The following is a 28,000-nucleotide window of genomic DNA, read 5'->3' as shown; positions in this document are numbered from 1 at the left end:
ATGATCGGCACTGCCGTGTCGCGCGTGGCCAGCCTGTCGCCGCCGCTGCTGCCCCATCGCACCACCTCCGCTCTCGCCGCCGCCGCCGCCAGCAGGACCCCGTGGCCATTGGGCCTCAGAGCAGGCAGGCGCTCTTCATCGTACCAGCCACCGACCCCGCCCAAGCAGGAGAAGTCCTCCACGTATGCGAATGCGCAAGTAAGCTCGGCCTTCGCTTTGCTTCCACGCTCGCACAGACGCCGAACACCGCGCCATGGATCCATGTCTCTACTTCCGTTGCCATGTGCATCCAACGAGTCAATGGGGAATACGTCGATACCGGTTCCGCGCTGACGTGTCTGCGTGCAGAGAGCTTTCTACCGCGACTTTGGCGCTCCTGTCGCAAAGGTCTTCCTCGGCGCGCTCGTCACCTATCAGGTGTTATACTGGGGCTGGCTGAAGCTTGAGACATTGGAGACCAAAGAAGAGAAAACCGGTGCGTAGCCTGCCATGCGACGAGTGTATCTCCGGGCGACCGAGTCCCTGGTCGCTTTCACAGGGCAATGAAAAATCAGAACTGATTTGCAACTTGGGGAAAATGCAGCGGAAATGGCGTCGCTGGAGGCGCAGGTCAGGAAGGCTGCCGGCGCGAAGAAGGACGGCAAGTGAGCTATCTGATAGCTCGTCCATTGCCAACGTCGAGTCTGCACTGCCGTGGTGTAGGCGCTCCCGACGGAGCACGCCGCTTCAAGTGCTTCCGACCCGTCGAGGGAGGAAAGAAGGAAATGGGGATCGGTCAAAGAGCTCTTGAACGCTAGAAGGCTTCCGGTTCCATGCGTCATGTGTCCGTGATCATTTATTGGTGATGCGGTAAATTCTAACAACCACTATGGCTACTCTTCAATAGAATTGCAGGCACCGAGCACAGCCTGTGGTTTTTTTTTTTTTTTTTCGAACGCCACATGAAGCGCGAGGCCAATTACATAGCGCCTCCGTATCTCGAAACTATGTAGGGTATCAGTTTGCAAAATATTAGCATTGCTGCACTTCCGACTTTGAAGTTCCCCAAGACTGCACGATTAGCAGAGGGCTGGTCAGGGGGTTTCATCATATATTACAGCGCTATTCGGCTTCTATCATGCGATTGTCGAGTCCATGCCTTTGGTGCGCGAACCTCTCCACGAGAAAAACGCCGGCCGCAATATAGCTGGTCATAGCAAGGACATGCGTCACACAAGCACCCTTAGAGTTTCTGGTACTCCAGCTTGCCCTCCAGCTTCTTCGTCTCAGCCATTTTCCGCACCGCCTTGTTGAAATCGTCTTGGTTGATGGCATCGCGGTAGTCCTTGATGGCGAACAGGCCACTGTATCCATGTCAGTGACGGCATGCGCGGCATGCGGTAAAGGCAGTACTTACGCTTCAGTGACCACGTTCCGCAAGTCAGCACCGTTGAAGCCGTCACTCATCTTCACAATGCTCTCGAAGTCGATCTCTCCCTCCGACTGCACGCTGGCGGCGTGGATCTTCATGATTTCCAAGCGACCAACCTCGTTGGGCAGAGCAATCTCGATCTTCCTGTCCAGACGTCCGGCGCGCAGAAGCGCAGGATCCAAAGTGTCAGGCCGGTTGGTGGCCATGATGATCTTGGTTTTGCCGAGGTAATCGAAACCGTCCAGCTGGTTGAGCAGCTCCATCAACGTCCGCTGGATCTCGCGATCTGCCGATGTACCCTCCGAGAACCTCCTGCCACCGATGGCGTCGATTTCATCCATGAAGATGATGCAGGGCTCGTGCTCCTTGGCGTAACCAAACATCTCACGGATGAGACGGGCGGACTCGCCAATGTACTTGTCGACGATTGCGGACGAAACGACTGCCAATCTGTTAGCCACTGCCATCTCTAGCGCGGACGATTCCGACTCACCCTTCAAGAAGTTCGTCTCCAGACTGCTCGCCACCGCACGCGCCAGAAGCGTCTTGCCCGTGCCGGGGGGGCCGTAGAGCAAGACACCCTTGGGCGGCTTGATGCCTACGCGGAGGAAGAGCTCGGGGTTCTTCAGCGGGAGCTCGATGACTTCGCGCAGCTCTCTGATCTGCTCGTTCAAGCCACCGATGCCACCAAAGCTAACCTGGCCGGGGTCCTCCAACGACATGTTGTAGACGAGCGGATCAACCTCGCGAGGGAGCATGCGCATGATTGTCAGGGTCGTCATGTCCAGCGCAACGCGGGTTCCCTGTTTGAGCTTGGCCTTGTCGACCTTTGACCGGCAGCCGACGACATAACGCGGACCGGACGACGCCTTGACGATGACTGCGTCCCGTTAGCAGAGAGCGGCGGGAAGCATCGGGAGGCGGCGGGGGGCGGCGGGAAGCGCACATCTCTCTTCATCCAGCTGCTTCAGCACCTCTCCTATTATCTGGCCGACGCTCTGCAGGGCCTTGATGTTCTCCTCGGACACGTCGTAGTCGCGCTGCAGGCCCTTGATCTCGAGCCGCAGGGCCTTGAGCTTGGCCTCCCACTCTCTCGACTCCAGCAGCTTGGCCTTGTACTCGTCCAGGGCGTGCTCGCGCTCGGGGTCCAAACCGGTGCCGCTCATGATGGGAGGCGGGTGGGCGGGCTCGGCGGAGCAGAGTCGGGTGGGCGGCTGGGGTGACAAATTCGCGCAACGGACGGTGGGCCTGCGGCGATGCACAGGGCGAGGCGGCGCGGATGGGCGGGGCGTGCAAGGTGTGCAGGGCGTGCAGGGCGTGCAGGGCGTGATGGAGGAACGGGTGGGCAAGGTATGGTGTCGAGCTAGGTGCCGCGCCAGCTACGACACAGCTCCAGCCGCGCCGGCTGCCGCTAGCTGGCACCTCAGGCCGGCCGGCGCCCGGGGCAGCGTTTCACCGGGTATCACGTGAGGAGGATCGATCCGCTGGCGCTGGGGTGGCCCGGGCACTGGGTGGCGCTGCCGGCCCTAGGGTTCGATGGGATGATGCGGCGAATGAGGCGATGGTCCCAGCTCCGTTTTTGGCGTGGAGGGGCTGCACACCTTTTCTGCGCAACCCCGCCAACCCTCAACGCTTTCCGTCCTCCTCACCACTGCGCTGCTGCATCCATCACCAAGCATCCTCCGCCATCCGCCACCGCTCCAGGTAAGCCAATCCGCCCCTTGCCGCCCCAAACTCCACGCCGCTCCGCTGGGACGCCAGTCGGATGAGCATCTGGCTACCCAACCCGTGCGCCGGAGCTCAGCGCTATCGGCAGAGGGACCGCTTTTCTCGACACAGAGTTTGTCTGAACATCTGACATCACGCGGAATGTCATCCCTGATAGCGATTTAAATTACTCGCCGCGGCTGCCTGCCGTCTATATAGCCTGCCTGCCCGCCGCCGCTGGCCCTTGATCGTCACCCTCCGCTGACTGCACCCCTCACCCTCCAGAACCATGGCCATCACCAAGATCCACGCCCGCTCCGTCTACGACTCTCGCGGTAACCCCACCGTCGAGGTCGACATCGTGACCGAGACTGGCCTCCACCGCGCCATCGTCCCCTCGGGTGCCTCCACTGGTATGCTTCCCGCCGCCCGGTTCCGGGGCTCCGGAGACGCTGTTGTTGACAGGTGACACTAGGCTCCCACGAGGCTTGCGAGCTCCGTGACGGCGACAAGTCCAAGTGGGGCGGCAAGGGTATGTATCCCCAACCCTGTACCCGATGCAATGGCTGACGTTTCTGTCCCAGGTGTCACCAAGGCCGTTGCCAACGTCAACGATGTCATTGCCCCTGCGCTGATCAAGGAGGGCATCGACGTCAAGGACCAGTCCAAGGTCGACAAGTTCCTCATCGACCTTGATGGCACTCCCAACAAGACCAAGCTCGGTGCCAATGCCATCCTCGGTGTCTCCATGGCCGTTGCCAAGGCCGCCGCCGCCGAGAAGGGTGTCCCGCTCTACGCCCACATCTCCGACCTTGCTGGCACCAAGAAGCCCTACGTCCTGCCCGTCCCCTTCCAGAACGTCCTGAACGGCGGCTCCCACGCCGGTGGCCGTCTCGCTTTCCAGGAGTTCATGATCGTCCCCAGGTGCGTTTTCCCCCCACCCCCCCTTTCCCCCCAGCGTAGCATTGGCTGACCATGTCCAGCGAGGCTCCCACCTTCACCGAGGCCATGCGCCAGGGCTCTGAGGTCTACCAGCAGCTGAAGTCCCTCGCCAAGAAGAAGTACGGCCAGTCTGCCGGCAACGTCGGCGACGAGGGTGGTGTTGCCCCCGACATCCAGACCCCCGAGGAGGCTCTCGACCTGATCTCCGACGCCATTGAGAAGGCTGGCTACACCGGCCAGATCAAGATTGCCATGGACGTCGCTTCCAGCGAGTTCTACAAGACTGACGCCAAGAAGTACGATCTGGACTTCAAGAACCCCGACAGCGACCCTAGCAAGTGGCTCACCTACGAGCAGCTTGCGGACCTGTACAAGGCTCTTGCTCAGAAGTACCCCATCGTCTCGATTGAGGACCCCTTCGCTGAGGATGACTGGGAGGCGTGGAGCTACTTCTTCAAGACCTCTGACTTCCAGATCGTCGGTGATGATCTGACCGTCACCAACCCCACTTTCATCAAGAAGGCCATCGACCAGAAGGCTTGCAACGCCCTTCTCCTGAAGGTCAACCAGATCGGTACCATCACCGAGGCCGTCCAGGCCGCCAAGGACTCTTTCGCTGCCGGCTGGGGCGTCATGGTCTCCCACCGTTCCGGTGAGACCGAGGATGTCACCATTGCCGACATCGTCGTCGGTCTCCGCACCGGCCAGATCAAGACGGGTGCTCCCGCCCGCTCCGAGCGTCTCGCCAAGCTCAACCAAATCCTCCGCATCGAGGAGGAGCTTGGCAGCCAGGCCGTGTACGCTGGCAAGAACTTCCGCACTGCCGTCAACTTGTAAATGCGAAGCATAGGGTTACGAATTTCCTAGTAGCAACGAGCTGAAAAGAAAAAGATACTTGAACAATGATACTCCCAATTACTTTCAGACAAATCAAAATCTCCAAACGTGGTTTCTATTCGCTGGGTGTCGTTTGCTGGCCGGAACCTGCCATAGAGCATTCCAACAGGAGGCGCAGTGAATGCGGTTACGGTGCCAACACTCATCAAAGCTCTCATTTAGTGTCCCACGGGCGAGATTGTCCTGCAGCCGACCAGCCCGTCGCTGTTCCCCCCACCCTCCAAACTGTTGGGCCTGTTGCATCCGATTCGTACAGTCGATAATGGCTTTGGCAGCACCGTTTGCACTACGGCGTCTGCTAGGAACCTTCTTTGTTACCACAGTAGTATCATCACGGCTGGAATGCTTGGCTAAGAAAACGGATTTTAAATTGAGAAGCCAAGCGGCAAAGAAATCGCGTTCGTCGAGTCAGATGGGCAATGCTAAGCTTCCAGGCTTGGTAGCGAAGAATTCAGCTGAGATAAAAACCTCCCTTCCAAACAGATGGCTAAACATTTGGTTCTCACTGCCCCGAATAGCGTGACGGCGAAGACATGAGAATCCTGACGAGCAACATCCTGGAACCTTGCCCTCCAAGGTTTCTCCGTCGATTTTCCCATCTGGAAGACGCTACATTCTTTTTGATCTGTTCCAGGCGTGAAGTCTTGGTTGTGGAACACCAGGTTATTACCAAGACAAAAACATTCCAACCTCAGTCAACAACCGAAAGCGATTATATATCATCCGTTCTTACGGTCTCTACCAGCTCGAATCTACTCTCCTTGCTGACTTTTGCATTTTGTTGCTACCATCGATCGTTACGAACCCAATTGTCGCTCGCTCCAACAGAACCTTCTTTCCCTCATTAATACTCGACGTATTCTAATAACTGCTTGCGATCGCCTCTCTGTTCCACCACGCCAAGTTCCCAAAAAAAAAAAAAACATGAAGGCAGCAGCGCTTGCTGTTCTGGCGGCAGGAGTCGGCGTATCGGCACAGAGCTCAGCCCCTGGGGGGTTAGGAGCACCCAGCTATATCACCGTCGTTAGCTACGAGCCATGCGTTACTCCATCGACGACGCCACCACCACCACCACCTGTCGTCACGGAAGTTTTGACAACGTGCACCGAAAAAGGCGCCAGCAGCACTCCTTTGCCAACAATCCACACCACCATCTACACTACCACCTATGTCACGGTGTGCCCCACAGGCGGCCTGACCTCAACAGCTTACACTGTCACCGAGACCTACACCGGCAGCGCTCGGCCGGCAGCAACAACCACCGGGTCGATCCCACCTGGCTTTACAACCACCGTAACCGTCTGCGGATCGTGCGGATCTGATGGCGGCCCGGCCACTGTGACTCTCACCGTTCCGTGCTCGACCAGCGCGGCCCCACCTACAAGCGGGTCATCCGACCTGACCATCTTGCCGCCCTCCGGTTCCGGCACACCCGTCACGTCCTCGCTCACTGGCTCTCCCGGTCCCGGCCCGGGCTCATCGGGCAGCACCGGCACCGCCAACCCGGTGACCGGCTCGCCAGCCACTTCGGTCGGCCCATCCTCCGTGCTGGACACAACTGTTGTTGTCACCGTCTGCCCTGGAACCATGTCCTCCGGTGGCGTGTGCACACATTCGACTTCGATCATCACCGGGTCGCCCAGCGCCAGCGCCAGTGGAGGCATCCCGACGACGACCATCGCCACTTGCCCCGGGGGAGGAGTCTGCTCCCACTCGACGCCGGTGCCGTCCGGCTCGCCATCGGCTTCGGGACTCCCTGCAGCGTCAAGCTCTCTGCCGCAACCCGCGACGGATGCGGCGGCAGGACTCGAACGGCCTGGCTTGATTGGCTTGCTGGGCAGCGTGGCTGGCGGTGCGCTGTTGGTTTTGTTGTTGTTGTAGCGCCACGGGCGAGGTATTGTTCAGCTCATTTTCCCTTCTTTTTCCCCGGGGGTTCTTCCCATCGGGTCGTCTGGACGGCGTCTAGGAGGAACCTGTCGCGCAGTTTGGCCATCCCTATCGAGTCTTTCTTGTTTTTGCCTGTCTCTTGGCACTTTTACATTTTGAGCATCGTATTGATACTTCATTCAATCCTTTCGACTCCTTTTTTTGGGGGGAGGACTTTCTCTTCGGAAAATACATTTTTATATCATTCTCTACACTCCCTTCTTATGCGGAGCTTGTGCTCAAGGATCAACGGAAGGGAAACATTTTGTGCGATGCCGATATTTTGACAGAGAGCGCTGAGACGCAGAAATCACGAACGGTGGCGTTTGAGATGTGGCGGCGTGCGATCTTAATGAAGCGGTGGGGGAATGGATGACGTCGGCAAGTTGCAGTGGAGCAGTGCCGCTTGAGGGGGAGCGTATGAGCTGGAGTGATAGCTAGGGACCGAACAATCGATACACATTGAATCAAAAGTCACGAGCTTTGCAAGGCGCTCTTTTCGATTCGCTTTCATGCGTGGTAACGAGCCCATCCAAAATAGCAAAGATGAAGCTTGTCTGACACATGTGTTGCTTTCTGCCATCCGTCCAGTGAAGACAATGCCATTGTTTGAGTATGCCCTACCAGATCCAGCCTCTTTGTCCCATCCATGCGACAAAGCGATGAAACAGCGCTGTTCTCACAATTCTTTGTTCTTACTCGAACCGACCTTTGTTCTGGCTCCTGAGTGGACAATGTCGACGCTGTGCATGTATAAGATGCTTCTACCGGTGCTGCTTTATGTTAGCGCTAGGCATATACATTTTCGCATTACTCCTCGCGCTGTCGCTGTTCTCCTCGATTGCACTCGCAATACCTAAAACAACCTTACTGGGTAAGACACGGCATCTCAGCAGATCGGAGACGAAACGAAGACTTTACATCATCAAAGCATAAGAGCTGTCGGACGATTCAAAACAAGGCATAGTCTTTCTTGACAGAAGAAACCACAGGGCGATCACTTTCATCTCACAGGCACCACCATGAAGGAAACCATGCGCTCGACGCTCCGCAACCACGAGAGGCAGACGAGGCAGCAGTCGCGCCCGCGCGAGCCTTTCACCAACACGACTCCATCGGCGGCGCAGCCATCAACACCTTCATCGTCATCGTTCGGATCGCGATCTCCGTGCAGCAGTCCGGCTACGGCGGCCACAGTGCACCGCAAACCTGTCAAGAGCAGCGGCAACAGCAGCTGCCATGACGCACCGGTACAGGAGAAAGCTAGGAGGGAGAAGAAAGGGTTGGTCACCATGTATAGAGACGCACCGCCGAGCGATGGGGAGATGCTCGGGGCGGTGGTCAAGGAGGGATGGAAAGGGTGGCAGGAGAAGAGGAGAAAGGAGGCGGCGCGGGAGAGGCCGGATTTGAAGGGGGGCGAGCACGAGAAAGGTCGTCAGCCGCGGCAACCTCCTGCTGCTGCTTTTGCTTCCTCCTCGCGCCCGAGTTCCCGACCTGCTACTCGCCACGGAGGTGCTTCCACTCATGGATATACCAAGCATACCGCGCACGAGCACGACAGCACGAAGCCTGACGACCTCGATGTCCTCGTCTCCAAGGTTGCGGACAAGCTGTCGCACTGGAGCAAGGGGGTTTCCGAGCGCTCTGCGGAGGCGAAGGAGAAGAGGATGGAGGAGCGTCAGCGCAAGGAGCGTGAGGCGCTGAAAAAGACCATATCATCCCCCAGACCCGCCGAAACAAGCAGTGGAAGGCCGAGCTTTGGCAGTGACGGTAGTGTCCGCCCGCTTATGGGCGCCGACAAGACTGGAGGGTCGATGGCGGAGCGTATGGCAAATCGTGGCGGCAGCGACTTCGAGATCCCGTTCTGGCCGCGGCCGCGAGGTAAGAAGGACAATTCCACGGCGTCGAGCGCCACGGGGTCGCCCCAGCACAGATCACGGCACGGCGACGGGTGCGACGAAGGCGTCACGCGGGTTGGGGATTCCATCGAGTCGGAGCTGGGGTCGGCGCCTTGGAACCAACATGTCACCAAGTCCAGTCCATTTTCCTCGCCGCACAGCAGCAGAAGCTCGTCGGACAAGCAGCGGTCCGAGTCGGGGTCCGGATCGCCCTCGGGCAGGCTTTTTGGCAGGTTCGTCCCTTCTCCCACGACTCTGTTCGGCGGTGGTGGCCAAAGCCATCCGCCGAGGCCTCCGCGGCGCGGTTCTGACGACAGCTTCTTTGGGTGTCAGGGCATCTCGGTCGAGGAAGCGAAGGCCGCGCAGCATCTTGTGCAGCAGGACGAACACGGTGAGGGGCACATCAAGCGGCTCGACTTGCGCACGCCGCCCACTGGCGGGCACCGGCGTCGTGATGGGGGCGGCGGGGCTGAGGACGGTGACGATGGCCGTAAGCGTGCAGCGCTGGTTACGAATGATGGCGCGGGGCGCGTGTCACCGGTGGTGAGAAACGCGCAGCACCGGCCGCTGGTGTCGGACCAGGGCGTGGATAGACGTAGCGTCGCGGCGGAGCTGGTCGGCCAGCGTCAGCGGCGCAACGGCGGCGATGACGATGCGCGCGGGCCTGGGTGCGACGACCGCGGCGTCTCCTGGTGGGATCCGCCAGCTCAGTCGAGCGATGGCAGGCGGCGGGCCGGGACGCGGGAGGCCAGAGAGGGCAGGGGAGAGGCGGGGACCGAGTGCACGAAGTACTGGACGGGATACAGGGAGAAGTTGAGGGCCTCTGGCTGGGAGGACGGCAAGCCGTTCTGAGAGATATACGTACCTATAGTGAATCGAAGTAAGTCATTGAACTGAATTTGAACCGAGTTTGAAATGCAGGCAAGTCGAGACGACGGCAGGCATGGGTTCGCACGTCATGCGAAAGCATGCAGGAACGGCTGCCGTGCGGTGTTGCCACGAGAGCAGCTCGTAAGCTCGCGAGAGACTGCCGAGAATAGCAGCGGCGACGCGCCTGCCACGGCGCCCAAGGCAAATCAATGCCGGCCAGCGGAGCAGCAGCAGGGCCCCAGCAGGGCAGCCGCGAGGGCTCGCGCGCGATCTGCACTCCCGCCGTGATTCGACGCGCAGGCCGACGCGCGGGCCAGGGTGTGCGTTAGCGCCTGCGCGCGCCGGCCAATCGCAGCCCGCAGCGCCCCTGCTGTGTGCCGGGCGTGTGCACCTCGACCGCGACCTCAGCGCTACACCCGGCGCCTTAATTGGACCTCAGCACGCCGGGCGCTTACACACAATGGCCGCCGCGAAGAGCTGCCAGCGCGCGCCCTCGAGCCGGCACCGCGCTGTCCGCTGCTCCTGCTCCTGCACTCCCTCGCCCGCCAGCTCCTCATATCGTCCGCCGCTCCCGCTCGTCGCTGCTGTTGCTGCAGAACGCCCGTCCTGACCGCCGCCGCCGCCGCCGCCGCTGCTGCTGCTGACCACCACCACTGACGCGCGAGCTAGCCCGCCGACTCAAGTCTGGGGTACGCGAATCCGCCACTGCTCTAGAAGCACGCTTGCTAACGGCGCCTGCAGCCCATCGATCCCGGCGTCTATTTCTGGACCTCAGCACCCGCAGCTGCGCCTATCAGCTCGCGCAGCACCCACGGCGCCAGCCCGCCTACTTGAGCCTGTAAGTGCCCGCCGCCCGTCCCGGCGCCCTCTCTCTCCACCTCGAAGCGCTCGACTCCCGCCGTCCAATCTGCGCGCTGCCTCGCGAGGCGCCCGCCCAGACAAAAGGCCGCGAGCCCTCGTCCACCCTGCCCTTTTCTTCACCTCTCTTCTCCGGCAGCTGGCCTTCCCGTTCTTCCCTCCGTCTCTCCTTTGCCGCCGCCTTGAGCTTCGTGAAGCGGGTCCGATCGAAGCTCGACGCTGCTTTTCCTTCTGCATACGCATGCCCCTCTCACGTCATCCCCGCTCCTGTCGCATCCGAGAGACATGTCAGCCAACGACAAACCCATCCCCACAGTGACCATCACAACCGGTCGTCGCCCCTCGACCGACTCGTTCGCCACCTCGCTCAAGACGCCCCGGACCGCCCGCTTTGCTGAAGCCACCTCCGTGCACTCGCCTCTCGAGCCCACCCGCTCGCCCTTCTCCGACCCTCCCACAAACCACTACGCCCCCCAGCCTCAGCCCGCCGACGTTGGCTTCGGCTACCTGAACAACCGCGCCTCGGGCCACGACTCCACCACCGGCGTCGAGATGGAGGAGACCGACAGGCGGTACCTGCCCCCGCCCACCCCCAAGAGCCCCCTCAAGAGCGCCCTCAAGTCGCCCGGTGCCCCCCCGCGCAATTTCGAGAGCGTTCTGAGCCCCACCTTCCGAGAGGAGCAGGTTCTGGAGAAGCACGAGGAGGATACCGAGCAGGAGCAACAGAAGGACCTTGTAAGCCCGGCTTCGCTCCACTTCAACCTCAATCTTCTAACCCACCCCCCCAGAAAATCAAGTTTCGCGTGCGCGTTGCCAAGCTCTTCCTTCGCGGCATCAACTTCAGCTGCAGTCTCATCGTCCTCTCCATGCTTGCCGCCACCTTCTCCATCTTCAATGCCACAAAGCACCTGCCCGCTCGCAGCAACCTGCCCCCTTGGGCCGAGGGCACCAAGACCTGGCCCCAGATTCTCCTGCTCGTCATCGCATGCATTTCGCTCTTCATGTCCATCATCATCCTCGCCGCCTACTGGAGAGGTGGCCACCGGAGAGCGGAGAAGGTCGCCGTCTACTACACCGTCTTCGCCGTCGCCTTCTTCATCTTCAGCATAGTCATGTGGGCGATTGGTGCTGCCGTGCTGAACTCGAGCAAGGTCAATGGCGGGGGACAGGATATGTGGGGCTGGGCGTGCAAGGATAACAAGCGCCGCGAGCTCTTTGAGGCCGAGGTCCAGTACGCTCTTGTGTGCAGACTTCAGGTAAGTTTTCGTCCCTCTCTACTCGGCGATGCCCGCTCTAACATGCCCAGGACTGGTCCCTTGTCTGCTGCATCATCGAGGTTGTCATCGAGACCCTGACCATCATCGTTTACGGCATTGTTTTCTACCGCTTCTGGTCCAAGCGCAAGCTTCGGAAGTCGATGGCGGTCCGTGACCGTGCCCGTTCTGATCTTTACCTTGCCCAGCTTCGCTCGCAGTCTGCGCCCAACACCCCTGGCTTCGGTCCGCCTCCCCTCACTCCCGGGGACGGCTGGAAGGCTCCGCCGGGCCATCCGCGCTACGTCGACCCTCTCTCAGCAGCCGAGAACGGCCATGTTGCTCCCCATGAGAGCCAGGAGAGCGTTCAGTACCCGCGCGGCTTCGCAGAGCCCAAGCCATTCCAGTTGCAGCCGCCGCCGATCCGCGTCACGGGCGCTACCCCGAAGATGCAACAGAACGGCTTCGACGATGCACCCGCCTTTCCCCAGGCCCACGGCGCAGATGTCAGTCCGCCCTCCAGCAGACACCCCAGCCCGCCCAACGACGCCAGCTATCGCCAGCCCTCACCACCCCAGCCCATGAGCCCCGGCTTCGCTCCTACCCAGCATCAAGAACGCATTCAGGAGCACGTGCCCGCCGCCCCGGGTGAGCAGCAATACGACGCTGTGCCCATCCCTGGCGCATACGGCTCGCCCATGACCAGCCCCAACTACCCTCCGCCGCAGCAACAGCACGGCTTCGATTTCGGGCTTCAGCAGCAACATCGCCAATAATTTGTTTTTTCTTCTCGATATCCTCAGATCTGACATTTCCACCTGTACATCTGACATAAATGGGCTTTTTACCGGAAAGAAGCGGAGCGATCCCCACTTATTCACGCATTCTCGTCTCTCGTTATCTGATTGAGATATCCTGGCACAACGCCGTGTCTTGCGCATCGCAGTGTTGTTTCGAATCTTTGGTCAGGTCCAGATTTTCAACTTTTTTTCCTTTTCAGTTGCTTCCGGAAGACATCTAGTGGGTTTGATACCTCGGGCAGGGTGGAGTTTTTTCTTTTGATCGACATGTTAGGTCGAATATGCGGGCGTAGAAAGTCTGTCGCTGATACCTCAACTTATGCGTTGACTGTCTGCTTTTGTGATAGGAGTCAAGTGTGTGTGTCCGCCCGATGGCGGACGTAAAAATTGACTGGGGAAGAAGCAAAGAAGTATAATGCAAGGAAAGAACGGATTCCAAGTTTCGTAAATGACTCCTTCATACACCCTGTGATATAGCACTTAACATGTGACGTGAACCTGACCAGCACAAGGCCTTGTTTTCCTTTCCGGCAAACGATCCCAAAGACCCTCCTGGTACGCTCACCATCTCCAAGTTGTAAAGGGAGGCAGTGGTCTGGGGAACAGGTGCCTACATCAGCTCAGTTCCAGACTGAATGAGATTAGGAGCGAGAACAAACAAAGACATTCGCAGGAGATTGGCAAACCAAAAAAGAAGAAAGGGGTTCCTGTGCTTCGTAATGGAGGCTACGTTCTCCCTACGTATATAGTATGGTATCTTTGTAGTTGAATAGATCGCATAGATATTGTATTTATGCTATCTACTAGTCTTTTATAGACCTGGATGCTGATTGCGGGCTTATTTACCTGTATTCCACTGGAAGTTTACCTGCGTTCGGCTTGATATTTAACGTCTGTGGGATAAATGTAGGCGGGCTTAACTACTCTATATCCCGCTATGGCCTTTTATTTACATAAGACCCGTGATAATACTATATTTAGTAAGAGCCTTTTTATAAGTTTACATTTTAACCGAATGAGAGGAAAGCGGATAAGCGTTAATAGTACTGCTATTTAAGGTATTACTCGAACCCACCACCGGTAGTACTAGAAAGAATGTTGGCGTGATTCTCGTATATAATGTTTTATATTCTAGCAGGCTTATAAAATAAGTTCTTGCGCTTAAATTAAACCGACCTTTACTAACACCGTCTTCCTCACCCGCGCATATAATTAAGTCCTACCACCTCTTCAACATAAACCCCGTCACGCCCGAGATGTCAGGTAAAGCACTCGAGGTGTCCAAGATGCCCTCGCAGCAGCAGTAGCAGCAGCAGGATTAGGCGGAGCCTAACACGGGCTCACAGTGCAGGCTTGGTAGAGAGAGAGAGCAGTTTCTCGCGTTCTCTGCGTAGCAATGCATTGTAAGTAACCTTACCCTCTCGTGAAGATTTTCACTGATTATTGCCTAGTGGCGCAAGTGGGGAGGATGGCATCAAGGGCTCGCCGTCATCGCAGGATTCGTTGGTCTCGAGGGATGAGTACGACATGCTCCAGACAGAGATTGACGTTTTGAGGGATGGCGTCCGTACGGTGGAGGGCAAGCTAGAGAAGTTATCCGAACATCTAGGCATTGAGGACATGAACTCGGAATTGAGGGGCTGCATGGGGCATTTTAAACACATTACGGTAGATAGAGGTTCGGTCGCCAAGATTCATGTTCTTAAATACAGATATGATATAGCTCTTCAAGCCAAGCCAACTTACTGGTGTCGAGAGATTGAAGGAAATAATGAGAGAAAGTTGAAACATGAGCACTTTTAATCTCATATTCGAGGCTTCGTTCCATCGTATTACATCTCTCGTTCTGGCCCCTTCTCCATTAGCACCCTTTTGTAGTCCTTGCGTTGGGTTCCATCCAGTCAGTCGAACAAGGTCTCTACACTCGGAAAAGACCCAAGAAGAACCTCGATGCCTTTGCGTACCCTTTCCCTTCGAAAAGGAGAAAGACGACGAAGAAGTGGATCGACTTACCTCACACGCCAGGTCCAAGCCCTCGGCCAAGCCGATTCTGGGGACGTACCCGAGCAGGCGCCTCGCCCGCTCGCCGCTCGCATACCTCACGCCCACAGCGTCCTCGACGGCGCCCCTCGACAGGCTGAAGTGCGGGCCTCGCCACAGACCGCCGCCGCCCAGTGCCCAGGAGACGGCGTCGGCGACGCTGCCCAGCGCCCTGGCGGCGGGAACGGGCACGCGCACCTCGAGGGGCGGGTGGTGCCCGAAGCGCGCCCACACGGCGCGGCAGAAGTCGCGGAAGGGGATGGGCGAGGCGTTGGTGATGAAGATGGGCAGGCCGGCCGCCGAAGGGTCATCGCCGCCGCCGCCCGACGATACGGGCAACGGCTCTGGGGCGGTGGCCGCCAGCGCTGCCGCCAGCAAGAGATTTTGCACGGCGAGGACGTGGGCATCGGCGGCGTTGGTGACGTAGGTCACGTCGTAGAGATTGAAGCCGGAACCGAGGGTGACGGCAGTGGCGACGCGGGAGGCTATGAGGGCGTGGATGGGCGGGACGAGGTTGGTGTCGCCAGGGCCGAAGAGGACGGAGGGCCGGAGGGCGGTGGTGAGGAAAGGCTGCGCCGTGGATGGGCAGTTGGCGGCAAGGACGAGGTTTTCGGCGTGCGTCTGGAGCGGGAGGTCAGCGTCGTTGCGGATGCCGGGGTCTGGGATCAACGGTGGTGACAACCTTGGACTCGCCGTAAACCCACCTCTTCCTCGACGCGTCCTCGACTTGCTCGCTCGCGTTGGGCACCTCCCGGCTCAGATCGTCTCCCAGCACCGTGCTGCTGCTCGTATAGACGAATGCTCTCACGCTCCCGTACTCCATCGCCGCGTCCAAGACGTTCCGGGTGCCATCTACGTTCACCTCGAACACGTGCCTGCGATCCTGTTGGCTGTACCGGGACGGTCCGGACGGGACGATGCCGGCGCTGTGCACGACAGCGGTAGGGCGTGCGGCGGCGAATGCACGCCGTACAGCTTCTCGGTCGCGGATGTCGACCTGAGCATAGTGGACATTGGAGAGGTCAGGGGGCGACGTCGGAAGAGGGCTGACATCGATGACGGTGTATTCGTGGGAGGGATGCTGGGAGAGGAAGGCGGAGACGATATGCCGGCCGAGAAAGCCACAGCCGCCGGTGATGAGGATGTGCTGCTGCTCGCCGTCCATGGCTCTCAACTCCGATTTATTATTGAGAAAAAGCAGATTGGATGCGGGGATGCGCCCTGCAACACCATGACGTCATCCATCACGAACTGCCCACCGGCCACGTGCTCCCCCGAGAGGCACGGGACCTGGGCGGACAAGATGATGAGACGTGCCGGTGAAAGAGCGAGCGCTGGCGCGTGCCGGCGTGACGACCGAAAACTCTGCTCCGGCTTCGGCACCGGCCAGGACAAGCCAGTTCGCGCGTCGAAGATGAGGATAAACGGACATAGCGGTGCGCCCGCATCCCCGCGAACCCGCCGCTGCACACGCAGGACTGACGTATCTCCCGACCGCAGCACTCGTTGCCCCCCGCGTCCTGCTGGTCCCCTACAGCGCCCACCATGTGCCCACCTACCATGCGTGGATGCAAGACCCGGCCATCCGCGAGGCCACGGCGTCGGAGCCGCTCACGCTGGACGAGGAGTACGCCATGCAGCGCAGCTGGCGTGACGACGCCGACAAGCTGACCTTCATCGTCTGCATCGCGCCGCCGTCTCCCACTACTGAGATCCGTGCCAGGGTCCACGATGCCCCAGCCGCCATGATCGGCGACGTGAACCTCTTCCTCGTCCCGGACGACGACGACGACGACGAGGGAGATGACGGCCGACCTCTGGCCGTCGTCGGCGAGCTCGAGATCATGATCGCCTCGGCCACCCACCAGAACCGCGGCTACGGCGCCGCCGTCCTGTCCGCTTTCATGGCCTACATCCGCCGCCGCATCGACGGCATCCTGGCTGAGTACTGCACATCATCCACGGCCGGCCCGGGGGGAGCCCGTCTGAGCTACCTCCGCGTCAAGATCGCCGCCACCAACCATCCGAGCCTGCGCCTTTTCGAGAGGGCGGGATTCGTGCGCGTGAGCGAGACGCCCAATTTCTTTGGTGAGCTGGAGCTGCGGAGGGGTCTGGACGAGACCAAGGGGGACGAGGCCAAGGGGGCCGGAGCCGCCAACCCTGTAGAGCTGGGCTACGAACTTGCTGCCGAGTAGTGCTATAAGACTCGGCGCTTCTGAAACGACGTGCGAGCAGCAGCCAGGCAACAGTGGAGCGCGCAATCGATGAAGAGATTCGCTTGCATTTATTAAAGCTTGACTATCTTGGACAAAAGACAACTAGAACATGGCCAGGTGCCTGAACATTACATCCCATTGACCCAATCCTGTCCGTACGCATCCTCGTGTTCCCAATCGTACAAAACACCTCCCACGTGGCAGGCGCGTCATGACAAACACCGTGCCCTACCCCATTCACGGCCTCCAGAACTTCCAGCCTTCCCTGTATTCGGCGTTGCCCTCGCCGTCTGGCAGCTCCATGTTGACCCCGACCAACTTCTCGATGCCCGCGTTGCCTTCAGCCTCCAGGAACTTCTCCTGGTCGATTTCCTCGCCGCCCTCCTCTCCAGAAACGTTGTGCAGAACGGCCGGCCATAGCACGCCAACGCCGTCGCCTGCAAGCGTCGTCTCGAACTTTTCGAAGCCCTCGGCCACCAGCTTCTGCTCCAGATCGACAAGCGTCTTCGATTTCCTCCCTGCCTTCAGGTCGAGGCCGTCGGCAGCGCTGACCGAGTTGTGTCGCGAGACGGGCCGGCTGCTAATCTCGGGCTTGAGAATGGTGATGGCGCACCCACCACCGCCGGCACCCGTGAGCTTGGTCCATCCAATGCCCGCATGATCAATGAGTGCGCGGATGCGCTCCAGCTTCGGGTGCGACACGCCCAACGAGACCAGAAGCCCGTGGTTGATGGTGATCAGGTCGCCCAGATGCTGCAGCGCCGAGGGGTCCTTGGGGTCGAAATTCTCAGCAGAGATGAGCTGATGTGCGGATTCCGTCACATTGTTGATGGCGCTGAGCAACTGCTCGGCGATGACTGGGTGTGCGTTCTTGAGGGTTTGGACCTTGGCGACCTCGGTGGCCGTGCTGCGGGACTGTCGCGTGTTCACCAGGAGGAGGGGGAGCTCGGGGAAGTCGCGTAATGGGGTGACGGTTGGCGGCCTCGAGTAATCCGTCCTTTGAAACAGGACAGCCTTTCCGCCGCTGGAAACCGTGTTGTCCACGCCCGAGGGGTTTCCGTGGATGCACATCTCACCGACAAACGCCCATCTGTTGATGCGCTCGATCTGCAGCTCCGACTCCTGCGAGGGCTGGTCGGGGTGGGGGCCGCTGAGAGCCCGGATCTGAAGCATCAAAGCCGCTGCCAAGCATACTGCGATGCTCGCGCTGCTCCCCAAGCCCGCGCCAATGGGGATGGTGGAGCGGAGCGTGTAGATGCAGGGGGAAGACCTCTGCGAGCCCAGGGAGAGGAAGAGGTAGAGGAAGGCCGAGGCCGAGGCCTGGTGAATCTTGCGGATGTGCTCGGGCTGGTCGGGAGACACGGCCTTGATGTGCGGTTGGAGAGACTCGACGAGCTCGGGGTCGAGCGTGGTGACGAGATCGTAGTAGTACTTCTTCTTGTTGGGGGCGGAGAAGACGGCCCAGGGCAGGTCGTCGATGTTCCAGCTGTGGGCGAGGTCGATGTCGGGGAAGCGGAGCGAGACGGTGCGTTTCGACTTGGAGAGGAAGGTGACGAGCAGGTACGAGCGAAGGGAGATGGAGGCGGCGATTGCTGCCTGGGCGAGGGTCAGCGTTGGGCACGGCAGCGAGGGCGGGAGAGCTTCTGACCTTGCCGTGGACGACAGCATGCTCGCCGTAGACAATGACCTTGCCCGGGGCGGAGACCATGAAAGGAGGCATCAGCGGCGACGAGTTCTTGCGGCGGGGCAGCGGCCTTGCGCTGCCATTGACGGCGCCGTCGTTGGGGGGCGGGGAGGCCATGCTGGCGAGCGAGTTGGGGGTATGGACTTGGTTGGAGGCGGCCGACGAGGCGTCGCTGTCGGAGTCGGACGAGGGAGCGGCGAGGGTGTTGGGAAGGGTCGGGTGGGCGACTTCAAGCGCGCCGCTCATGGTCGCAACGGCGCGTTTGTCTGCGGCACAGGGTCGGTACAACGGGGGCACAAGAACAATCGGGCGACGTTGAGCTGGACAGGCAGACTAATAGGCAGTTGCGGGTGGGTCTCCGCTCACTGGCACCCAGAGGGCGGTGTAAGAGCTGACAGCAGCCCTTCTGGCTGCTGCAGCGGTGACGCACCAGAAAATCTGGGGTTGTTTGGCCCCTTGCAGCTGCCGCTGAGCCGGCACAGGCCAAGTCAGGCACACCCGCCGCCGCTTCAGCCCTCACCTGCCTTGCACCCCCATTGCGTCCTGCAACCCGCCCGTTGCGCGCCCGTCTGCCTGGCCTGGCCGAGCCGCACTCTCAGCTGCCTCCCGGCCCTGCCGCCATACCGTCTGCGAGGCATGGTGGGCGCCGCGCCTCTGCTGCCGCGTGTCGAGCCAATCAGAGCACGGCCATTGGCGTATTACGACCCGGGCTTCCCGAGCGAGATGCCACATGCAGAGCGAGCTGGCTGATGAGGGCCCGGTTGTGTGGAGCGGGGACCGATGGCCGCAAGGGCGACGGCAGGGCGGTGCAGCAGTTGGTTGTAGTGTCCGGAAACGGCGGCCCGCCCAATCTTCATCAGCGTCGCCGTGTCACAGCCGCGTGGGAGACAGCCAGCGCATGATGAGTGGCGGGCACGACCTGTGAGGCTGAGAGGGCTGGGGGTGGCCTGGCCCCCAGCACGTGCGCGCGCGGCAACCACTTTCTCGGCGACGCGCCCCGGAAGCTCTGACGCCGAAGGCTTTCTGCCGGCGGGAATAGCTTCTGCGAAAGACCGTCCGCACCCCTCACCATGGCCTCCTCCTTCGGCGTCCCGGCCTTCCGCCGCCTGGTCACCCGCCCGCTCTCCTCCCCCGCCATTGCCCACAGGCGGTGGGCCCAGGTCCACGATGTCCGCTACCTCGCCACCCACGGCGCCCAGGAGCGCGTGATAGCAAAGTACAAGCAGAAGCTTGACCGCAAAGCCAAAGAGTAGGTATCGAGACTGCCATGGTGACTATTGCTTGCTATTCAATGCTGCGGGCCCGGGCTGACGAGAGGCCCAGGGCAGGCGTCAAGGACATCGATGAGCTCAAAGCCGTCTACAAAGAAAAGATTGAGACGGTGCGCAAAGAGGCCGCCGCACCGCCCTCGACCGAGGCCCTGCGGCAGAGCACCGCGAATCCCGCGGCTACGAACACGGCTCCATTCACTCCGCCGCCGCTGCCGCCGACCATGACGACGACGACGACGACGACAGCCCAGCAAGCTCCGCAGCCGCCGGCCGATTCGAAGCTCCCGCCGGGGGTGAAGACGCTCTCTTCTTTCATCGACGTCGAGAAGACGCTAGAGCTGCCCGAGAAGGAGGTCGAGATGATCTGGCGGCTGCGCCACGCACGGAACCCGCAATCGCTCTGCGCCGTCATGAAGAGCAGCGGCTGGGACACGATATACACAAACGCACGGCAGCACCCGCAGTTCGTGCTTCCCATCCCGCGCCAAAGCCAGGATGGCCAGGGTGCCGAGATCCACTTCATGCAATGGACCTTCCCGGCGGACAAGTGCGCCACGGTGCTCTTCACACATCTGGCCGAGTACCAGCTGCGGAGCGAGTTTGCGGCCCCGCACACCACCGTCACGTTCCACACGGAGATGGCTGAATCCAAGGGGCTGGTGCTGGTGCAGGGCACCGTGGTTGACAACCGCGGCGTTTCAGTCGACGAGGGCAAGTGGCTGTTGATGTGCTTGCAGAAATTCTACGGCTTGCAGGCCGAGGAGGATGGCGGCAAGCGCAAGTCGCTGCTGGAGATGTTCAGCCGCGGCGATGGCGGCTTCAAGGTCGAGGAGCTGCTGAACGAGGCGGAAAAGATATAAAGCGGCGGGTAGGTATATTAGACTACAATTGTATGTACGGAGTCGGCGCCAATCATCGTCCGGACGTGAAAACAAGTTTACTGCAGAGGTTGGATCTCCTTGTTCCACGGGAGGTAGGTAGGTCCAGAAGCCCATGCAGACTACGATGTGTGGTCTTTGCGGCACGCGAAAAACGGGCTGGGATGGCGGGAAAGGGAGGGCAGGCAGGCAGGGGTCGGGCTTCCCCGCACGCCAGGGTGGTTTAAGTGCGACAAGCTCAACGCCGTCTCCGCACTCAAGCTTTGGTCGATCGAAGCCACTGGTCCACTTATTTAAGCCGCGGGCCCAGCCGCCATGCCGTCCGCCGGTCCAACAGTCGCTTCTCTCTTGCACCGCCGCCATGTGGTCGACAAACGGCCGGTTCCTGGTAGCGTTCGCGCTCATTGCCTTCGCTGCCGTGGCCATGGGCCTTGAGCTAATCGACTTGAAGAGCCAACGTGGTGTACTTACTTCCCCCTCCAACGCCCGAATAGTGGACCTCGCTGACCACCGACGACGCCGCGACCGTCCAGCGGCCCAAGGCCCTCGCCGAAGCGCCTTTGCTCGACGGGAACCTGGCGCCCCGCCACCCCGAACCGGGCCCTTCGACGGGCCGCATTGAAACCGTCGACCCGCAGGACCTGACGACGAGCCTGCAGGACGTGGTCGGCAGCCCGAGCTACACGCTGCCGCCAGTTGCAACAGGGTCGACGGTGCATACCGGCGGCGTCGGAGGATCGCAGTCTACCGCAGCCGCGCCGACGACGACGAGCGGCGTGCTGGGGCCGAACACGACGGGAAGTGTGCCGAGCGGTGGGAACGTAGTGCCCGACACGGCCAGCGCGAGCGGACGGAGCACCGGGACGCGGGCCGCGAGCGCGAGTGCATCTGCTGCGGCTTCCGCTGGTGCAAGCACAAGTGCGACCACCGCCGTCAGCGTGACTGCGAGCACCAGCACCAGCTCGGAACAAAGTGCTAGCCAGGCCGAGCCATCGCAAACACAGTCGCAAGGGGCCGCCGCAGCCGACAACGTCGCTGGCGTTGGTGGGGTGTTGGGTGTGGTAGCCTTGGGAATTGGTTGGCTGCTGTAAGACCGCCCAACCACACGGGCTCGTCCTTCTTTTCCCCTTTGCCCTTTGCTTTTCGAGTTTGTGGGCGGGATTGGAGTGCCATTACGACATGTTGAAAGCCTAGAGGAACAAGACAATCACACTGCTACGAAACCAAATCGACGCCACTCTTGACAGGTTATTATCAATTCACCCCCAACCAGTCCGCACGATCCTGTTATCAGGCTTCACCGTCACCTGAACCTGTCTTTGTTTCTTTATTTTTATTTTTCACGCTCACGAGACGCGTAAATATATGAGCAAATATGTAATAGATCCAATGAGATGAACACACGCCCTTTTCAACTCCACGCTTCCATCTAGGGTTGGAAAGAAGAAAGAACCCGTCCGCTAGATACGCGTATATCCGTTATATGCCGTAAGTCCGCATATGCAATCCCATCGCAAAATCAGAATGAGGGAAAACCAAAGCCAAGGCCGCTCACGACATGGCTGCCCATCGGCTGCACCCCATCATCTCACCAGTAGCCCCCAGACCCACCAATCTAGACCGGGACCTGGCTCTACCCTCAACGACCCCCTCGTCCCTACGCTCGACCTTCTCCGGCGTATGGCCCTAGCCGCAGGGAATGCCATCAACCGACAGCGTCGAAGTGCTCGTCATCGTTTTCGGCGGCGGAGGGAGGGCATCAGAAGCGAGTGGCTTCTCCGTCGCGGCGGCCAGGAACTCGCGGATCTCGCCCTCCTCAGTGTCGTCGGGGTCGTCATCGTAGCTGTCAACGTCCCCGGTGGAGGAGCCCTTGGCATCTTCCTGGTTGGAAGGGAGGCAGACTCCGACGGGACGGCGCTGGCTTGGGAGGATGGGGCTCCGCTTGCCATGACTTCGCGCATCCTTCGTCGGGGAGAACGTGATGGAATTTTCCATGTCCTCGCTGCTACCGGCGGCGTAGCCGTCATCTTCCTCCTTTTCGACATCAACCTCGACCAACGGGGGATCGGAGATGGCAGTACCGCGGGTTCCGGCATGCTTTCCATCGGACTCGTCTCTCTTGGCGTCTTCGTCGCCCTTCTCGTCGCTCCTCTGAACGGTCTTCTTCTCGACGTCTTCCAGCTCCGGCAGCACGCCGTCTCTCTCGTAGTTCACCTCCGCCTGCCTGAACAGCGGACTCGTGGTCCACGTCCTGTACGCCACCACCGCATCCCTCACGTCCCAGAAGACCAGCCTGATAGAGCCGTCGTGCAGGAACTCGGGCGACCTCTGCAGTCTCCCATCGCCGTCCTTCCTGCCGGTCGTGTACGGACAGTGTTCGATTTGATACCGCAGGTTCGCCGGCACGCGCAGGGCGGCCCCGGGCTCGTCGATGACAAGCGTCCTGGTCGCGCCGTGGCGCCAGACGGCCTCGCCGAGCTCGCGCGGGAGAAGCGGGCTGGGCCGGTCGCAGCGCTGGGTGGCCTTGAGGCCGCGCTCGAGCGCATCGCCCTCGGCGGAGCGAACGAAGTCGGCGGCGGCGTCGCCGCGGGCGAACTCCAGCGTCAGGGCGTAGCTGCTCTCCACCTCGAGGGGCGACACGACACGGACCGTCTTCTTGGGCGGGGTGGCGGAGAGGAGAAAGTGGCTCCCGGCGACTCGGTTCAAGAGGCTGGCGACCGAGTCTACAGAGGGGATCTCGGTGACGTCCACGTGGCGGTGATTGTGCCGCGCCGTCTCGAAGACGGGCCAGTGCGGGCTTCGTGCGTGGATGCTCTGCTTGAGTCCGTGGGACTCGGGGAGAAGCTGATGGGCGGTGGCAGTCTTGGTGGCCGTCTCGTCATTGCCGGTCTTTGCGGGCGATGGCTCGTCGTAGAGGTCCTCATTGAAATCCAGGTAGCCGCGTGAAGGTTGCTCGTGCAGTGACAGAGGAGGCTCGGCAGGCCGGTCGAGGTCGGCGTAAGAGATCAGATCGGTGGCTGCGAAGGAGGGCCGGGGCGGCAGCTGCGGATGGGCACGAGGTGGCCAGGGCTGAGGGTAGAGAGGGCGAGGATTGGGCGGCGGCCGGCCGTGGGAGCGAGGAGCACGAGGGCAGTCCCGTTCGAAGCGGCCGAAGCGCGTCGTCTCGTCCTTGTGATGGGGTGCTGGAACGCTGTGCACGGCGTCGGTCGAACCGAGGGGCAGCGGCGCGTCGAACTGGCGAGCCGCAGCTTGCGTCTCAGCAGCTTGGGCGGGTGCGGCCGGGGCAGGGGCGAAATAGCTTTTGAAGTGCGGCTTTGCAGCATGCTCGGGCTTTGGCTTGGCCTCCTTCACCGGATACATCCACTCGGCCGTTGGGATGTCGGTAAACTTCTTGGACTCTGACGGGTTGCAGACAGTCCTCGGAGCAAGCAGCTTGGGTTCCGTCTCAGCAGGAGACGCATAAAGCGCACGGCCAAGAACCATGTCCGAAGCCCCCGCGCTACCATTGCGACCTGTGCCATTCCGATGCTCCGCCTTCAGCTTCTCCAGCTGGAGCTCTTCGATTCGCCGCTCGCTGGCATTGAGAAGCTGTTGCAGGTGCTCGGCCCTGGGACCGTCGTGAGCAGTGCTCGACAAAGGGAGGTCCCTCGAAGTCGGTAAGGCGCGCTGCTCAGTGTAGAGTTGGAGAAGATAAGCATTGGCCTGCTCCGCGCGGGTGCGGGCTTCGCGCTCGGCGAGAAGCTGAGCTTCGAGCTTCCCGAGGTGATAAGCTGCAACTTGGTCGTGAGGTAGCTCGTAAGCGCTCATGGTGAGCCTCTTCCCGTAAGTTGAGTGTGACGAGGTGAACGGCCAACGGGACCACGAGGCTTGTCGAGGCCTGCGATAGCCGGGCGCCGTTAATGAGAGCCGGCCGAGGCGGTGCAAGTGAGGCGCAATGAGGCTTACCAAACTGTTCCACGGTGAGGACGCTGACAATTGTGCTGAGACTAAATATCAGGCACCACTGATAGCTGAACCTTGCATGTGGTGGATGAGTGGTCGCAATGCTCTGAGGCGCCTAGAACTGAGAAGGTGAAGAGGAAGAAAGGGGGTCGTGGCTGGAGGTTGGGTGCTTATGTGTACATGTAGCGGACACCTGCACGGGCGCCCCAGCGATTTGGACATTTGGACCCTGCATATCGTGGTGCAGCCTATGTCTGCACGAGGCCTGGTGGGTGCGAGCTTAAAGCCCGTTTGAGGCCCGCAGCAGCACCACGTGCAAATCCATCATGGAGGAGCCACGGTCGAGAGAGCCAAAATCGGTTTCGCAATGGATCTAACATTGGGACCTTTTGCCACCTGCTGTGTCCCGGACACTCGGTGTTTGGCTACAAGAAAGAAGCTACGTTTCGATTCGTACGAGGCGGAACAGCCAACAATCGGAACTCTCACCCAAAGAACTCCCCTCTGACCTCGCACTCCCACGGCCTCCCAGAGCTCCAGACCCTCTCAACCAACTCTCTTGCCCTCTGCACCTGACTCATCCCGAATCCTTCCACGGCGTTGAGCCTCTCCAAGATGGTTTCGCGCTGGCCCTCCTCTTGCGCGTCACACCCGGCGGAAAACATGGGGAAAAGCAAGCACGCCCCAGCACTGCCGTCTGGCCGTACCCGCTGAAGCGCCTTTAGGATCTCGCGTACTGCCTTCTGAACTTCACCGTCGGACGGCGGCCGCCCAAGAACGCGGCGTAGAAGGTGGAGCAGCCCCGCCCAGTGAAATGCTTCATTGCTCGCGTATATTTCCGACTCGTCCCAGGGAGGTTCCTTGGCTTCCTCCGGGCGCAAGCTGGTGACCGATCGATCGCCATGCGTGCAGCCCTTGTACACGACGTCCTTGCATCCGTTTCGCAGGTCGATACGTAGCTGCTCTGCAGCAGCGATGACATCTTCAGGCGGTTGCCAGCCTTCGCGGACGCACCCGCTCGCTTCATCGATGCGGAGGGGCTCGCAGCGTTTTGCTAGTTCCGCGATACGCGCGAGGCAGCCAACGAAGCGGTTGGTGAAGCCGAGGAGGCAATCGATCTGGCCATCGCGGATGCACTCTTCTTCGCCGACGGCAAGGTAGCCCGAATTGAGCGGGGTGTCGTTCTTGCTGCCACTAAGGCTGCCGACGACATCAAGGTAGGCGAACCACCGGCTGAGGAAATAGGCAACCTTGTCCTCGCGGTTCAAAGACCGGAGGCCGCCGCGGGCGATGATCATCTGGCGGGCCAACTTGAGGTGAGATTGCCAGGAAATCGGCACCTCGAAGGCGTTCGGTGATATAACCTCCAATGAAGCGAGCATAATGGCGGTGCACAGGTTCGAATCGGATATCTGCTCGGTGCTGTCCAAAGCGCGCCGAAGTCTGGGAAACACATCTTGCACCCAAACAGCTATCCGATTTGCCGGCTCGGGGTGGCAAAGTAGGCGCGCCCTGTGGCTTGCTGAGAATGCTAGGAGAAGGCCCAGGAGATCGTCGTCAGTTACAGCCAGCTGCGGCAGAATGTTGCGAAAAGGATTCTGCTCGCAGTCATGTGGGACAAGGATGCGAGCAGTGTGGTTCAGAAAATGATGAAAATACAGCAGATTCATGGGGTTCTCCAAAAGCAAAGAAGGAAGTGGCTCGAAAGTCTTGGGGATCTTGATGGGCACGGGTTTCGCGTAGTAGCCATTGGCCTCGAACGCAATGCTCTTTTGCCGTCCCTGCGATTCATCCGCACCGTCCGACGAGAGAAAGTTCGGGCCGCAGTAGGAAACCGGGGGACTGAAAAGTGCGATGGCACCGCTATCGTCGTTTCGCGGGCTGTCGAGATCGGGCTGGCCGATATCGTATCCGTACGTGGTGGTCTCAGACTTGACGTCCGAATTCGGATAATGGGAGCTCTGTCCACGCCCGGAAGGACCGCTGTGGCTGCCGTCAATGAGCAGATCGCTCACGGACAGCCGGCGCGGGTCGGGCGACGGCTGGTACGGAGCGGTCAAAGTTCTCGGGCCAGACTTCTGCGCGCTCTCGTCGGACGCAACCGAGGAGCCCGGGGTCAGCGGTGTTCCAACAAACGAGCCATAGGGCGTGGCGGGAGCCATCGAGTACGGCGATGGCGCGTCTGCTGTCCCAGGGGCTGCATTCGGCGAGTCGTTAGTCGGACTCAGCCGCACTCGTTTCGTACGGTGCTCGAGGGGGGTGGCGGCGGGCGGGCTGGCTGGGGGATTCATCCGGAGCGGGGGCAGCATGGGAGAGCCGGACGCGAAGTCGGCCAGAGCGGTGGTGCCGTAGGGACCGTCGACGGCAGCTGGAGGGGGGGGATAGTCGACACTCGTGCGTGTTTGGACAGGCTGTAGGCGGGGGTCGACGGGCACGGCGGACAAGCGGCGCAGGGCCACAGGTCCGCCATGGCGGCCGTACGGATGGTGGTGTTGGGCGGGAGGCCTGCTGGACACGGTAGCGCGGTCCTGTGGCTCTGCGGACGACACAGGCTCGGCGGCGGTGCTCGAGCGCGAGCGGACATGGCTGGCGGCGGACGGGCCCGAGGCAGAGAAGTGGTCAAAGTGGACGGCGGGACTGGCGGGCTGGCCGTCGTCGAGCGAGCGCTTGGAGCGGCCGCCCCAGTTGAGGCGGATCGAGTAGTCGCACGTCTCGCCCTGGCGCTCGCAGTTCAGGCAGCGCGGCTTCTCCTCGCCGCTGCAGCAGGGTCAATTGCGAGGCGGCGGAGAGCAGTGGGGAGGGTGGTCCGTACCATTTGACCTTGCGGGCTTTGCACGGCCTGTAGCCTCACGGCGCAGCGGTCGCGTCAGCACAAATGGCGCATCGCACACGGTCTTCGAGCGCGGAGCTTCACCAGCAGCCATTCCGGCTCCGCCTCTTGGGCTCGGGCGCGCCGTCCTTCTTGGGGCGCGGCATCGTCGACGGGCAGCGGCGTCCACTGCGGGCGGCGGCGACTCATGGGGCGCCCCGCCGCAGGTGAGATTCGCGGCGGCGTAGCGGGGAGGACGGGCGAGGTCGTCGTCTCGGGCAGGGAGTGCTGAGCAGCGAGCAGCGCAGCGAGCAGAGCAGCGAGCAGTGGGGGCAGAAGCCGCCAGCCGGCCACGGGACCGCTTGGCCTCGAGCTGCGATAAGAGTGCCTGCCCGTGCCTGCCCGTGCCTGCCCGCGCCTGCGCGCCACTATCGCCCCGGCCGCCCGCCCCGCCCTCTGGCCTGCCCGATGGAACCAGCCCCCGCCACGGCACGACGGCCTGCGACTTGCCGCAAGCGGCAATGCGCGGGCCGTACAGGGCAGCTGGTGTCGCTGTCGGCCCGGGCGCTGGCGGCAGTTCAAGGTTGTGCACCGCGGT

General features: G+C 60.9%; 13 protein-coding genes across 13 annotated transcripts; 8 read left to right on the top strand and 5 right to left on the bottom strand.

The window, feature by feature from the left end:
* BKCO1_5200077 (pantetheine-phosphate adenylyltransferase family protein) lies at positions 1–648 on the top strand (the record flags this gene model as incomplete). Its single annotated transcript, XM_020277095.1, has 3 exons — positions 1–198; positions 349–475; positions 584–648. The coding sequence occupies 3 exons, from the start codon at positions 1–3 to the stop codon at positions 646–648; spliced, it is 390 nt and encodes a 129-aa protein (XP_020127403.1).
* A 574-nt stretch (positions 649–1,222) lies between these two features.
* BKCO1_5200076 (26s protease regulatory subunit s10b) lies at positions 1,223–2,577 on the bottom strand (the record flags this gene model as incomplete). The annotated part of the gene is made up of 4 exons (XM_020277094.1): positions 1,223–1,343; positions 1,397–1,853; positions 1,905–2,291; positions 2,358–2,577. 4 exons carry the CDS (start codon positions 2,575–2,577, stop codon positions 1,223–1,225), a joined length of 1,185 nt encoding a protein of 394 aa, XP_020127404.1.
* An 830-nt stretch (positions 2,578–3,407) lies between these two features.
* BKCO1_5200075 (enolase) lies at positions 3,408–4,897 on the top strand (the record flags this gene model as incomplete). Its single annotated transcript, XM_020277093.1, has 4 exons — positions 3,408–3,531; positions 3,594–3,650; positions 3,703–4,042; positions 4,102–4,897. The coding sequence occupies 4 exons, from the start codon at positions 3,408–3,410 to the stop codon at positions 4,895–4,897; spliced, it is 1,317 nt and encodes a 438-aa protein (XP_020127401.1).
* A 984-nt stretch (positions 4,898–5,881) lies between these two features.
* BKCO1_5200074 (endochitinase 2) lies at positions 5,882–6,838 on the top strand (the record flags this gene model as incomplete). The annotated part of the gene is made up of 1 exon (XM_020277092.1): positions 5,882–6,838. One exon carries the CDS (start codon positions 5,882–5,884, stop codon positions 6,836–6,838), a length of 957 nt encoding a protein of 318 aa, XP_020127402.1.
* A 1,067-nt stretch (positions 6,839–7,905) lies between these two features.
* Positions 7,906–9,633, top strand: BKCO1_5200073 (uncharacterized protein; the record flags this gene model as incomplete). The annotated part of the gene is made up of 1 exon (XM_020277091.1): positions 7,906–9,633. The coding sequence occupies one exon, from the start codon at positions 7,906–7,908 to the stop codon at positions 9,631–9,633; it is 1,728 nt and encodes a 575-aa protein (XP_020127407.1).
* A 1,161-nt stretch (positions 9,634–10,794) lies between these two features.
* Positions 10,795–12,538, top strand: BKCO1_5200072 (uncharacterized protein; the record flags this gene model as incomplete). Its single annotated transcript, XM_020277090.1, has 3 exons — positions 10,795–11,244; positions 11,298–11,765; positions 11,816–12,538. The coding sequence occupies 3 exons, from the start codon at positions 10,795–10,797 to the stop codon at positions 12,536–12,538; spliced, it is 1,641 nt and encodes a 546-aa protein (XP_020127408.1).
* Positions 12,539–14,480: 1,942 nt separating this feature from the next.
* BKCO1_5200071 (nad-binding protein) lies at positions 14,481–15,767 on the bottom strand (the record flags this gene model as incomplete). The annotated part of the gene is made up of 3 exons (XM_020277089.1): positions 14,481–14,516; positions 14,576–15,223; positions 15,285–15,767. 3 exons carry the CDS (start codon positions 15,765–15,767, stop codon positions 14,481–14,483), a joined length of 1,167 nt encoding a protein of 388 aa, XP_020127405.1.
* A 66-nt stretch (positions 15,768–15,833) lies between these two features.
* BKCO1_5200070 (acyl-n-acyltransferase) lies at positions 15,834–16,797 on the top strand (the record flags this gene model as incomplete). The annotated part of the gene is made up of 2 exons (XM_020277088.1): positions 15,834–16,038; positions 16,103–16,797. 2 exons carry the CDS (start codon positions 15,834–15,836, stop codon positions 16,795–16,797), a joined length of 900 nt encoding a protein of 299 aa, XP_020127406.1.
* Positions 16,798–17,055: 258 nt separating this feature from the next.
* Positions 17,056–18,748, bottom strand: BKCO1_5200069 (mevalonate kinase; the record flags this gene model as incomplete). The annotated part of the gene is made up of 2 exons (XM_020277086.1): positions 17,056–18,414; positions 18,467–18,748. The coding sequence occupies 2 exons, from the start codon at positions 18,746–18,748 to the stop codon at positions 17,056–17,058; spliced, it is 1,641 nt and encodes a 546-aa protein (XP_020127353.1).
* An 824-nt stretch (positions 18,749–19,572) lies between these two features.
* Positions 19,573–20,633, top strand: BKCO1_5200068 (f1f0 atp synthase assembly protein atp11; the record flags this gene model as incomplete). The annotated part of the gene is made up of 2 exons (XM_020277085.1): positions 19,573–19,751; positions 19,826–20,633. 2 exons carry the CDS (start codon positions 19,573–19,575, stop codon positions 20,631–20,633), a joined length of 987 nt encoding a protein of 328 aa, XP_020127352.1.
* A 379-nt stretch (positions 20,634–21,012) lies between these two features.
* On the top strand, positions 21,013–21,742 carry BKCO1_5200067 (uncharacterized protein; the record flags this gene model as incomplete). Its single annotated transcript, XM_020277084.1, has 2 exons — positions 21,013–21,114; positions 21,185–21,742. 2 exons carry the CDS (start codon positions 21,013–21,015, stop codon positions 21,740–21,742), a joined length of 660 nt encoding a protein of 219 aa, XP_020127349.1.
* A 595-nt stretch (positions 21,743–22,337) lies between these two features.
* Positions 22,338–24,458, bottom strand: BKCO1_5200066 (uncharacterized protein; the record flags this gene model as incomplete). The annotated part of the gene is made up of 1 exon (XM_020277083.1): positions 22,338–24,458. One exon carries the CDS (start codon positions 24,456–24,458, stop codon positions 22,338–22,340), a length of 2,121 nt encoding a protein of 706 aa, XP_020127388.1.
* Positions 24,459–25,078: 620 nt separating this feature from the next.
* Positions 25,079–27,612, bottom strand: BKCO1_5200065 (c6 zinc finger domain containing protein; the record flags this gene model as incomplete). Its single annotated transcript, XM_020277082.1, has 3 exons — positions 25,079–27,350; positions 27,406–27,432; positions 27,485–27,612. The coding sequence occupies 3 exons, from the start codon at positions 27,610–27,612 to the stop codon at positions 25,079–25,081; spliced, it is 2,427 nt and encodes an 808-aa protein (XP_020127351.1).
* Between the last annotated feature and the right edge of the window lie 388 nt (positions 27,613–28,000).

Source organism: Diplodia corticola (assembly GCF_001883845.1).
Source record: "Diplodia corticola strain CBS 112549 chromosome Unknown scaffold52, whole genome shotgun sequence".
In the NCBI taxonomy this organism is placed as follows: Eukaryota; Fungi; Ascomycota; class Dothideomycetes; order Botryosphaeriales; family Botryosphaeriaceae; genus Diplodia; species Diplodia corticola.
Note: the sequence above shows the minus strand (reverse complement) of the source record. Positions and strands in the feature narration are given on the sequence as shown.